General features: G+C 40.6%; 1 protein-coding gene across 4 annotated transcripts in view; it reads right to left on the bottom strand.

The window, feature by feature from the left end:
- The window catches only part of DIS3L2 (DIS3 like 3'-5' exoribonuclease 2), a 746,747-nt gene that overhangs the window by 603,671 nt on the left and 129,141 nt on the right, over positions 1-13,935 (bottom strand). For all 4 annotated transcript variants that reach the window (XM_089680086.1, XM_089680087.1, XM_089680085.1 and 1 more), the window contains one exon: positions 10,911-10,964. In XM_089680086.1, coding sequence (XP_089536212.1) covers positions 10,911-10,964 — 54 coding nt within the window. The remainder of the gene's footprint in view (positions 1-10,910; positions 10,965-13,935) is intronic.

The raw sequence follows: 13,935 nt of genomic DNA, 5'->3' as shown, positions 1-13,935 counted from the left end.
GGTACCATGAGACTCTGAATAGGAGCCAGAGGACCAACATTCGGATTCAGGGCATCCCTGAAGCTGAAGATTCTGAGGTTATAAAGGAAATTTTGTAAACCTTCAACAATCTATTTGATGAACCTCTATCTCATACCATCAAAATGGACAGAGCACAGAGTCCTGAAACCTAAGGACTCGCCTTTGCAGCCAAAACATTATCTATTGTATGCATTCTTACCTCCCCATGAGGAAGGCACACTCATCCGGGGTTAACCGGCATGAGGAAAACCCCATGCAGCTGTTTCCTGACAGCTTTTTTGGATAACGCTCCAAACGCGTAGGCTCCTCCAACCCTTTCTGGCCTCTTTGACTAACATTTCATATCACTGGGGTTTTCCTGTTAATCTCTCTGGAACTCTCAGGATAGTCACCTTGCCATATGTGAAACCATTTATGACATACTGGACATTTCAACTGCAACTTTGCTGGGCCCTCCTTCCTCCCAACCCGGCACCCCCAATACTGTGGCAAATGCAGTCGAATGTCATTTTTGCCAAGAATCCAAATGAGACCTGCATGAGGACTTCATGTTTACTACACTTTTCTGATCTTGTTGAAGTGGTTTAATTCAGAGGCTCTCAGTTTTATGTTGCATATTTTCAGTGACAAGGAAGATTCCCTCTTGTCCACTGCACCCTTTCCTTTCTTTCCTCCCTCATCTCATCATTTGTTCTCTTTTTTTTACCCTTCCCTTGAGCTTGATTTTTTTTTACTACAATACTATTTCTCCTTTCTTCCCTGATATACTGAATTCTATTTTCAGAGCACAGGAGCTTTACCGTTTTATAGGCGGGTACTTTTGTCCCCTCATATATGCTTTGCACTTAAGACAGAAGTTCTGCCTATAGTGTATCCAACCCAACACGTTATCTCTGTGGGGCTTGTGAAAAAGAAAAAAGAAAAAAAAAAAAAAAGTTGGATGGATATTTCCATAAAGTTCCCCCGATAAACTTCTTACCAGCGGATTTAACTGTTTAGTGTAACTCATACTGCTTGAATATGGGTTCCACCGCCCCAGTGAATAGTAAGGTTGTGTTCTTTTCCAAGAAATCCCACAATACGCTCTGCACCCTTTGTTCCAGTGCTGAGCTTATAAAAGGAGTGTTTGTTTTCTCACTTACTGGCAACTGGAAGTCTAGCATTTTCTTAGGCTTTACCCTGGTTAATGCCATTTTGTTTTTAGTTCTTCCTTTTTGACTCATAAATTGGCTCACCATCTCTCCATCCTGTGGGAAGCAATGGATGTACAGTTTTCTGGATATTTCAGAGCTCCCATACCTGGGACATATCAGATAAGTAATAGCTTATTTATCTCTAAATGGTAGTGGCCTCAATTCTAACTATAAAATGGCATTTAGCACTGCAGGAGTTTAGACTGTCTGGTGTTGACATTTTTGTTCAGGAGACTCAACTTAACAAGAGGGGTACATTTGCACTAACAGGTATTATGCTCATGCCTATTTGGTGTCCATCGCTATTAAAAAAAGTAGGGGTAGCCATACTGGTTAAGACAAGATGTCCCTTTCTCCATCTTGATGCATATTTGGATCCTCAGGGTGGATTCATCTTTCTTAGAGGCAAGTGGCCATCTGTGGACATCTCTTTGCAATATTTACTCTCCCAATCCTAATCAAGCTGTCTTTTTGTACTGTATTTATAACAGCCTTTTTAGTTTAGAACATAAATACATCATATAATTGGGGGTAATTTCCATTTGTATTATTCAGCAGTGGCGGATTTGGGAACTCGCACTCCCTGGCCCTGGATTCTTTGACACCTGGCAGGCCACTCAGTCAATTGGCAATACACGCATTACTCCACAGCTCATCTTACGCATCATGCATCGATTACTTGTTAATTCTACCTTATACATTTGCAAGAAAAAGTATGTGAACCCCTTGAGATTACGTGGAGTTTTGCATGAATTGGGCATAAAATGTGCTCTGAACGTCATCTAAGTCACAACAATAGAAGAACAGCCTGCTGAACATAATACTACACAAACATTAGATGTTGCCATGGTTTAATTGCACATAACATGTAAACATTCACAGTGCAGGGAGGAAAAAGTATGTGAACCTTTGGACTTAACTGGTTGACCCTCCTTTGGTAGCAATAGCCTCAACCAAACGTTTCCTGTAGTTGCAGATTAGACCTGCACAACAATCTGGAGTAATTGGATCACTCCTCTTCACAAATCTGTTTCAGTGTAGCAATATTCTTGGGATGTCTGGTGTGAATCGCTCTCTTAAAGGTCATGCCACAGCATTTCAATCGGGTTGAGGTAAGGACTTTGACTGGGCCACTCCAGAAGGCGTATTCTGTGCTGTTGCAGCCATTGTTTTGTTGAATTACTTGCATGCTTTGGGTCATTGTCCTGTTGCATCACCCATCCTCTGCAGAGCTTCAGTTGGCGGACAGATGGTCGTAAGTTTTCCCGCAAAATGTCTTGATAAACTCTGGAATTCATTTTCCCATCAATGGCAACAATCTCTACAGGCCCTGAGGCAGCAAAGCAGCCCCAACCCATGATGCTCCCTCCGCCATGTTTTACAGTGGGGATGAGGTTTTGATGTTGGTGTGCTGTGCCTTTTTTTCTCCACACAGTGTTGTGTGTTCTTCCCAAACAACTCAATCTTGGTTTCATCTGTCCACAGTATATTTTGCCAGTAGTGCTGTGGAACATCCAGCTGCTCTTTTGCAAACTTCAAACATGCTGCAATATTCTTTTTGGACAGCAATGGCTTCCTCCGTGGTGTCCTCCCATGTACTCCATTCTTGTTTAATGTTTTCCTTATTGTAGATGTGTCAACAAAAATGTTAGCATGTGCCAGAGATTTCTGTAGGTCTTCAGCTGACACTCTGGGATTCTTCTTTACCTCATGCAGCATTCTGCACTGTGCTCTTGCAGTCATTTGTACAGGACGACCACGCCTAGGGAGAGGAGCAACAGTGCTAAATTTTCTCCATTTGTAGACAGTCTGTCTTACCGTGGACACATGAACATCAAGGCTTTTGGAGATACTTTTGTAACCCTTTCCAGCTTCATGCAAGTCAACAATTCTTGATTGTAGGTCTTCTGAGAGCTCTTTTCTGCGAGGCATGGTTCACATCAGACAGTGCTTCTTGAAACCAGTCAACCCAAAACAGGTGTGTGTGTTTTTAAGGGCAGGACAGCTGTCAGCAACACATCCAATATCATCACACTGATTGGAGTCAAGTTGGCTCACTCCTGGCTCCAATTAGCTCTGGGAGAAGTCATTAAGCTAGGGCCTCACATACTTTTTCCTCCCTGCACTGTGAATGTTTACATGTTATGTGCAATTAAACCATGGCAACATCTAATGTTTGTGTAGTATTATGTTCAGCAGACTGTGTTCTTCTATTGTTGTGACTTAGATGACGTTCAGAGCACATTTTATGCCCAATTCATGCAAAACTCCACGTAATCCCAAGGGGTTCACATACTTTTTCTTGCAACTGTTGCAAACCTCATGCATCCTCCCCATTTTGTGGATGAATCATGTCCTTATCCTACTAACGTGACCCTTAGATTCTACCAAACAGAGCATGCCACTGGCAACTTAATATTTTACTGCAGAAAATAAAGCTTCCAAAATTTCCTCTAACGCTCTTTGGGAGGCACACAAATTGATAGTTAAGGGCTAGTGTATAGCTCTATCCACAGATTTAAAAAAATATGCCATAGCAGCTAAGCAACAAGCAGAATGTAAACTTCAATGCCTCCAAAAAACACCTTAAAGGAGTTAGCGTTGGGCAAAGTACAGAAAGTACTTAGTCATTTCCGTCAAATGTGTTATGATAAAGGGGAACAAAGCACACTCACTGTTAGCATATAAGCTTAAGGACAAATTCGAATGGCAGCTCCTCAAGCTAAGCTAAGACAAGATTACGGCATTTGCAATCACATCCGCAGAGTTAGGGCTATGCTCCCTGAATGCTCCTGTTATAGGAGAAAAAATTCTGCAAACCATTAAAATGCTCACAAATCAAAGTCCCGGTACTAGATTAACTCTCATAGTAATACTATAAAACATTTCTTCCGATTCTCCCAAACAGGACTTTGCTCTTTAATGGCTTCCTTAAATCCCCTGTGCTGCAACTCTCCTATGTAACACTGCTACCCAAACCAGATAAGGATCATTCACTTTGTATAAACTATAGGCCCATGGTGTTACTAAATTCCAATTTAAAGATTTACTAAGCTGCGCTTGCTTAGGTTAAACAAAGTTCTCCCATCCCTCAGCCACAAGGATTAGATAGGATTTATTCATTTTGGCATGCAGGAGACAACACTCGTACAGTGCTAGACTTGATTGTTTTTGCTAACCGGGAGAAACTCCTAGCCCTTCTGTTAAGTTTACATACGGAAAAGGCCTTCCTGTTTGTGACTCTCGAGTACATGGGCTTTAAAGGACCTTTCCTGAGAGCTATCTGCAACCTCTATTCAACTCCTTTGGTGCAGTGTAAGACTCCTTATGTTACCTCACCCCATTCTCCATTACCAACAGGACAGGGCAGGGTTGCCCTTTGTCACCTCCGCTATTTGCTCTCTGCATTGAGCCCCTACAGCGGCGAACCATCTGATTGCCTTGCACTGGGAAAAAAAGGAACCTCCATTCGAGGTGGAATTATATGCTAGGTTTAATGATGCTGAATTAATGGAGACTCTTGGCACGCATCAATGATACCTTAGATAAACACAATCAGGTGTGGGAACCCTGGCACATTAAAAATGATCAGTTATCACCTACAACTACCTCCCCCTTTGCTTCTCACTATAGAGGATCCCTCAATGTTCTATCTTCACACCATTTCTATTCTCAATCTGCAACTCTACCCTTGGTCAGATGATAACCTCATATGGCTTCTAATACCACCTCTACCCTGGCTACACCAAATCTACCCATCACACTGCTCCTTAACACCTTCAATGTCCTTTTATATCGATCTCCTAATTGACAAGATCAATATGGATAATAAAATCATATAGTGTTGCGCTCCCAAACCTCCAATTAATAAATTATTATTTAAATCACTTAATTTCTATCCTAAAGACCATATGATAAGAGAAATGTGTATATAAAAAATCTCAATAAAAATGATATCTGTGATTAATCAAAAATTATGAATACTAATAATCTTATGCTTTGTATAAATTAACCTTGTGCATAAATAAATTAAAATAAAAAATAAAGAATTTAAAAAATTAGTGAAAAAAAATGTCCCATATAATAAAAGTGACTTTGTGCTGAAAAATCTTCAATCTATATTGATTATATATCCGTGACTGCTTGTGAATCCTCCCAAGAGTGAAGATGTACGCTCACCTCATTGGAAGCCTGCAATTAGGCTATATAAGCATTCGGTTCTCCTCCTTTGGAACCTACTTGTTAGGAACTCTTGCTTTGAGATAATAGATATCCGTAGTGAACGATATATGCTATGGGATGAATCGCTTCTCCAGAGGATGCAACTCCTCTATGTTCTCATCTCCATGCGGTTCTCCACATATAAAAAAGATCTCGACATGGTGCTTTATCTTTTATAAAGATCGGCTTTATTTGCTCAGAATATGGCACTCACATATATTGTGTTCAGACAGTGGTAACTCGAATACGATCCGAAACTTCCGCTGACTGTCGGAGCTGTGCACCCGTGGTCCGACAAACGAACTGACTCCCTCCGAGTGACGTTACAGTCCCACCCCTACGCGTTACGCCACTGGTCACGTGGCTTCATCAGGGGGATTTGATTGAATCAAATCCCCCTGATGAAGCCACGTGACCAGTGGCGTAACGCGTAGGGGTGGGACTGTAACGTCACTCGGAGGGAGTCAGTTCGTTTGTCGGACCACGGGTGCACAGCTCCGACAGTCAGCGGAAGTTTCGGATCGTATTCGAGTTACCACTGTCTGAACACAATATATGTGAGTGCCATATTCTGAGCAAATAAAGCCGATCTTTATAAAAGATAAAGCACCATGTCGAGATCTTTTTTATATGTGGAGAACCGCATGGAGATGAGAACATAGAGGAGTTGCATCCTCTGGAGAAGCGATTCATCCCATAGCATATATCGTTCACTACGGATATCTATTATCTCAAAGCAAGAGTTCCTAACAAGTAGGTTCCAAAGGAGGAGAACCGAATGCTTATATAGCCTAATTGCAGGCTTCCAATGAGGTGAGCGTACATCTTCACTCTTGGGAGGATTCACAAGCAGTCACGGATATATAATCAATATAGATTGAAGATTTTTCAGCACAAAGTCACTTTTATTATATGGGACATTTTTTTTCACTAATTTTTTAAATTCTTTATTTTTTATTGTTTTAATTTATTTATGCACAAGGTTAATTTATACAAAGCATAAGATTATTAGTATTCATAATTTTTGATTAATCACAGATATCATTTTTATTGAGATTTTTTATATACACATTTCTCTTATCATATGGTCTTTAGGATAGAAATTAAGTGATTTAAATAATAATTTATTAATTGGAGGTTTGGGAGCGCAACACTATATGATTTTATTTTACGTGTCGCCACATTGGTAGTTATGTGCTAGAGGTTTGCGATCCAACTTTAAAGTGTTCAATAAGGGAATTTTTTTCTGCTTTCTGGCTCGCAAGACACTTCAAATACTTCAAGATCAATATGGATGTCAAACCACTTCCTAAAAAAAAATATTTTCAAAAGCAAACTCATAATTTTTACCTCCCAGTGTCCCCTCAAACTTAGTAATCAAGATTAAACAGCACAACTATCATTCTCTACCCTCATTCCCGGGTGATCAGTGTTATTCTGGGCTCTGACCATTTTCAGACTCACATTGCATCACTATCTAAATCTTGTCACCTTCACAATGAGCCCCTTCTTAAAACACCACCAAGCTACCAATTCACACTTGTAATCTCATGCCTGCACTACTGCAACTACCTCCTCGGTTCCCACTGCTCACTGATCGGCCAGTTTAACCAGTCAGAAAGCCGAAAGTAAGCGATACAGACCAATGGAAGCCAAGAGGAGAAACCAAACAACTCCACCCAGATATCTAGGCACCAAGGTCTTTCGATGACAGCCGGCCAGAGTTGAATGAAAGCCGACAACTGCACTCTGTCCCACCAGTCCTAAACCCACTCAACCACACCAGCACCTCCGCATCGTCCACCAACACTCTTCACAGCCCCCACCCGACACCAGCAAGGAAACACGGCCAAAGATAATTGACCACACTGGCGTCAGGCCACGCTCCCCACTCTAGATGTACTCTAAATCAACCACAGAATTACCACAGGTAACTATTTTCTCACTACTCCCTACCCTATTACTTTCCATAATTCCCATCTCATCATATACCCCCCTCCCCACACTCTCTTTCACAATTACAGTTGTGTTCAAAATAGCAGTGTGTTGAAAAAAGTGAATAAAGCTCAAAATCCTAATAGCTTTTATTTCCATGCACACAAATGCATTGGGAACACTACACATTCGATTTCAAATCAAAACATGAAGAAAAATATATCAAATTTGTGTTGTTCCTCTAAAAAAAATTTAAGAAAAGTGATTAGACTGTAAAGAAGAATACAAACACTGCTATTTTTTTTTGAATAAAGTCAAACATTCACTATATAAACTGAAAAATGTTTGAGGATTTTGCTTTCCTTTGAATCACTTAATTAGTATTTAGTTGTATAACCACTGTTTTTGAGAACTGCTGTATATCTGTGCTGCATGGAGCCAACCAACTTCTGGCACCTGTGAACAGGTATTCCAGTCCAGGATGATTGGACTACATTCCACAGTTCTTCTCTATTTCTTGGTTTTGTCTCAGAAACTGCATTTTTGATGTCACCCCACAAGTTTTCTATTGGATTAAGATCCAATGATTGAGCTGGCCACTCCATAACGTCAATCTTGTTGGTCTGGAACCAAGATGTTGCATGTTTACTGGTGTGTTTGGGGTCGTTGTCTTGTTGGAACACCCATTTCAAGGGCATTTCCTCTTCAGCATAAGGCAGCATGACCTCTTCAAGTATTCTGATGTATTCACACTAACCCATGATCCCTGGTATGCGATAAATAGGCCCAACACCGTAGTATGAGAAACATCCCCATATCATGATGCTTGCGCAACCATGCTTCACTGTCTTCACAGTGTACTGTGGCTTGAATTCAGTGTTTGGGGGTCGTCTGACAAACTGTCTCCGGCCACTAGGCCCAAAAAGAACAATCTTACTTTCATCAGTCCACAAAATGTCGTGCCATTTCTCTTTAGGCCAGTCAATGTGCTCTTTGGCAAATTGTAACCTCTTCAGCACGTCTTTTTTTCAACAGTGGGACTTTGCGGGGGCTTCTTACAGATAGCTTGGCTTCACATAGGCGTCTAATTGTAACAGTACTCACAGGTAACTTTAGACCTTCTTTGATCTTCCTGGAGCTGATTGTTGACTGAGTCCTTGCCATTTTGGCTATTCTTCTATCCAATCGAATGGTAGTTTTTTGCTTTCTTCCACGTCTTTCAGGTTTTGGTTGCCATTTTAAAGCATTTGCGATCATTTTAGCTGAGGAGCCTATCATTTTCTGCACTTCTTTATAGGGTTTCCCCTCTCCAATCAACTTTTTAATCAAGGTATGCTGTTCTTCTGAACAATGTCTGGAACGACCCATTTTCCTCAGAATTTCAGAGAGAAATTCACTGTAACCAGCATGTACAACATTTGCCGCCTTCCTTCCTTAAATAAGGGCAATAATTGCCACCTGTTTTTCAAAGAATGAATGACCTCACTAATAGAACTCCACACTGCTATTATTTTGAACATTTTCAATTAGTGGTTCAATTACACAGAATCAGCAGCATGCATGTCATGACTGTTGGATTTCTATTACTCTACTACACCTGCTAGTAAATTGTTTGCCATGTAGAAATATCATTTCTACCAAAAACAGTGATTGATCAGGTTAGTGATGTCTGACTGCTCTTATTCTGAACACAAAAACTGTATATTCTTTTATTGCCCTCATTCCTACTCTTTAAACTTCCCTTGTATATCCAACCTTTCTGATCATTCCAGTCACCTTTTTATCCACTTACATTTATGCTTTTTAGTTTCACAAGTCTTTTGTACAGTATTCTTTATGGACCTGAAAGATGCATACACTAGTATATGATAGATAACCCCAGGCTCTATAACAAAGGTTTATCACTTTGAGGATGTAAAATTGGAGCTCTTGAAATTGGATTTGACAATGTTGGCTCCTCTGAAAACTGCAACCTGTTACGTCAGGCTGTTTTATTGCAATTGTAATGCATATATAATGCTATCCTAATGAAAGGAAAAAATCAAATGAAATCGATAAAAAAATTAAATAAAAACATGTAAAAAAAAAATTGAGAGAGAAAATAAGAGCAGAAGAAAAAAAAAAAAAAAAAAAAAAAAAAAAGGAAAGAGAAAAAGATAACAGAAAAGAGGAGAGAAGGGGGAAGAGGAGATGTGCTGATGAGTTACACAGGACAGTTGATGAAGGCAAATTTGAAACTGTACAAAAATGTACAAATGGGTAGCAAGTGGTGCTAGGGAGGAGGTACTGAGGTAATGTTTTTACTACTTTCATGTTGCTACATGCACATTTTACCATAGTCATTATTACACATAAAGACAAGCGGAACCTCCCCTAAGCGGCTAATCAGCATTAAGCCAGTCAACTAGCATTTGCAGAAGAAAGGCCCAGCAGCAAACTACCCATTTCCGTTAATATTTGAATCCTAAAAGTTGATGTGTATAAAATGTGTATAAACTAATTATCAGCACTCTGTGGGAACCAGTTTTACCAACTTGCTTGCATTAGACATGACAATTAAAAAGTCTTTATACTGTATAACTGAACAAACACTATAAACAGTCTACTGAAACTGAAATGAATTAAACACTAAAACTGCTCATTGGAGATTAATTTAATTTGGTGGAAAATGAATAAATCTAAGTAGGCATACATGAGGACAGGTCTGGTTACACTAGCTGGTGGTCCCAAATCAGCCGCTTCAAAATATTTGTGCACATAGACCAGTCCATGAATGCTACTCTCACAAAACCCAGGTAAGATACAATGAAGACTGATCATAAGTAATCAGTCTACACATCTTCGTATGAACATTTAGTGATCTCAAAGTGGTATTAAACCCAAACGCAAACATATCACAGCTTACCATTTCTTAGATGCAATGGCTGAATTTTCTTTAGACATTCTTCTATTTTCACCTGGTTATCGCGCCAGTAAATTTGTTTTTCAAAATAACAAGCTCTCCAGCAGAATGCATCAGTTACAGAGATAAAATAATACCACTGAAAACACTAGCAGGGGTGTGTACAATGAGCAGCTTTTATTTATGCAAAACATGTACCCAAAAGGAATAAAAATGGTTTACTGTAACTGCTTATAAAAGTATTAGCTGCTGTCCAAAGATGCCCCTGTGCTCATTTATCCAGAGTGGGGGCACTCTAATACAGGTAGTGTGTTACTGGCCAGATCACCAGGTGAAAACAGAGGGGCAAAAAGCCTAAAGAAAACTGCTGCAGCCACATCTAATGGTTGGTACATTTTTAGCTTTGATTTTGACCCATTTATGCCTGAGGTTGAAATTTTTTGAATTGTGAAAAATCAGACCTCGGCAATGACCTTGAGCAGTAGAATATAAATAACTCCCACATCACTACAGTTCCAATAATGGAACATGAGGCATTAACAGCATAATACTGTTTTAACCACCTACAATGACAACAAAACCAACATTCAAAAGGACCAGGAGGAAAGCATCTAATGAAGGCACAAGAGTAATCTTACCGGTGAAGGCAGGAATGCTTCATGGAAATTCTTTGGATTAATCCTTAGGGGACCCTAGTGAATAAGAGCAGAGCCGTATGTAATATAGAAAGTCAGACAATGCCTGTTCTAAAACATGCACAAAGTTATTAGAGAAGTAGAACTAAAGGCATTTGTTTTGGATACAGTGGAGAGGGACTAGAACCCCTGTGAGGTTTCTATTGTGGTCTGTGCCATCATTAGGGAGATTTATCCAGTCTTTTTATCCTTTTTGTCATAATCACAGAGGAAAAAAAACCCCCTCAAATTCTGGATTGTCACGAACAGGAACTGAAGGAAACCTTGAACCAGGGAATTCTCACTTTGGAGGAATTTTTTCTCACTTCCGGTTTTGGCTATTGGACAGAAAGTGAAGGGAAAATTCCCCAATGGGACACAGATGGGGGGAAAAAAAAAAAAAAAAAAAACAGGGGTTTTAGCCCTCTGTTACTCTATCATAAAGAAAGGTTTGTCTTTAGTTCTACTTTAAACTATATTTTATAAAATACACAATACTCTGCATTCTTTTAATCCATCTCAGTGTGTTACAATTTGCATTTTGAGAGGGTGTAGCATAGAATGGCAACAAATATAAAGTGATACTAAAGCCGCCTTGTCTTTTTTTTTGCCGTTTTATAAAACAGGTCATACTTACCTTCTCTGTGCAGTGGTTTTGCACAGAGCAGCCCAGATCCTCCTCTTCTCTGGTTCCCCCCACTAGCACTCCTGTCGGAAGCCCCATAGCAAGCAGCTTGCTATGGAGGCATCCAAGCAGGCACACTCCCAAGCCACGGCTCTGCTTTGCCCATTCACACAAAGAGCCACAGCTCAGCCCCGCCTCCTCCCTCTCCTGACTGGCTCACTGGTGACTGACAGCAGAGGGAGTCAACGGCTGCTTCCTCAGCCAATCAGGGGTGAGTCCCCAGAGAATAGAGGCGGTCATGGACATCGCTGGATCGAGATGGGGTTCAGGTAAGTGTTTAGGTGGGGCTGCTACACACAGAAGGTTTTTACCTTCAATCATACAATGCACGAAGGTAAAAAACCTTGAGCCTTTAGAAACACTTAAGCAAAACATCTAGAGGATGATTCTTCTGTTTAGGCTGCTACATTATGAGATCATGTCAGAAAGGATTGCTCAGGTGTTGTGTTCCCAATAAATCAAATTCTATATTCCTAGAGAAGTTATTTTATTCTGGCTGTGTCACACATGTTTCTTTTCAACCCATCTGCAGGTTCAGTGTTTCCAAGGCAAAGAACAGAAGTTCGCCCAAGATTTGATAAACCACATGCCTGCAGCTGCTTGTTTGACTTGCTAGTTTCTATCTTCAAGCAGATTTGTGGGCACTGGGCCACTAAAAATCAACATGCTGTAATACAAAATACAGAGTACACCCAGAGGCTTCAAAATAGAACTGGAAATACAGAAGAACAGTTACCTTTCCTGGTCATTCATGTGGGAGATTAGGAAATGTGTTCTAAGCCATGCCTTACCTCTGCCCTTCTTAAAGCGGAGCTCCACCCAAAAGGAGAAGTTCTGCTTTAAGCCTTTGTCCCCCGCTCCCCATTAAGGATTGGCACCTTTGGGGAGCGGATACCCGAATTAGACAGGTACCCACTCCTACTTCTGCTGCGATCGCCTAGGCCATCGGAAGTTGTCCTCCTACCCTCCCTCCCCATAGTCTTCAGGGACACGTGACAGGTCCCAGAAAACTATGGGTCCATTCACAAAGTACAGTGATTCTCGCGCATGCGCAGTGGGCACCCGGCTGTGAAGCCGCAAACTGTCACACTGAAGATGCTGGCGCCAGGGAGAGAGGACGGCCGGTGAAACCAGTGGTGGCGAGGATACCGCTGGAAAGGTAAGTGTGTATTTTAAAAGTTAGCAGCTACAGCTTTTGTAGCTGCTTTTATTTTTTTTCCAGGTGGAACTCCGCTTTAAGAGCCAAGAAAAATTAGCAACACTTCTCTAGTACCATGTTTACTTGCACATAAAAACGGTAATCTGAAAATCTAACTAGAGGATAAAGGTATTCTGTAGGTACAGATTGAATACACACTGTATATTTATGCCTCCAGGATGCATACAACCCACACTGGCTATAACTTATCATAATACAAAATTATTTTTATTGAAAAATTTTACCTTGCCAAATGGGACGGGGGATGAAACCGAGCTTTTAAGCTTTATCTGTTCACATACTGTAAGCTGTATTTTTATTAAGTATTACTAGAACACATCATGCAGAATGCAAAATTTTATCAAGCACAGCACTTCATACAAGAAAATCTACAAAGTAAAATGGCCACTAAAGAAGCCACTAAAGTGGTTTTAAAATGAATTATACTGGTAGTTCTGTATATTGGAAATAGCTTCCTCTATAGCAAAGGACAGGAAAAAAGTCAGAAGACCAAAAACACTAGCAGCTTTCAGCAATGTATTTAGTGGGTTGTCAAACACGTACATTTGCAGCCTATCTCAAGGTCAAAGTCGATAACACAAAATGTAGGTTAGATTTCCATCAAGGCTCAAAAGTTCTAGTCACTGAACTCCTAGCATTCCAACCTTTTTTTGTCAGTAAACATAACTATATCCTCAACCGTGAGCACCCGAGCCTTGCTATCTGCAGCTATTGACACAGAACGGGACTTGCCTCCCCCCCCCCCCCCCATCATTGGCTGTGATTGACAGCAGCAGGAGCCAATGGCTGCTGCTGCTGTCTCTAAGCCAATGAGGAAGGAGAGAGCAGAGCCTCTGCTGTCATGCACATCACTGGATAGAGATCAGGTAAATGGAAGGCTTGGGGGGGGGGGGGAGCTGCATGCAGAAAACGTTTTACCTTAAAGCATAGAATTCATTAAGGCTAAAAGCTTTCTGCCAATAAAATATCAGTAAGATTTTGCTGAATCAAGATGCTATCATACACTGCTTGGGTTACTACACAGGTCTAACTTTGAACCTAAAATTATACATGGATCAGAACGTTAATCAGCAAGATTATGCAAC

The sequence above is a fragment of the Staurois parvus genome, unplaced genomic scaffold (assembly GCF_062004578.1).
Source record: "Staurois parvus isolate SC_StPar_1 unplaced genomic scaffold, SC_StPar_1.0 ptg000235l, whole genome shotgun sequence".
In the NCBI taxonomy this organism is placed as follows: domain Eukaryota; kingdom Metazoa; phylum Chordata; class Amphibia; order Anura; family Ranidae; genus Staurois; species Staurois parvus.
Note: the sequence above shows the minus strand (reverse complement) of the source record. Positions and strands in the feature narration are given on the sequence as shown.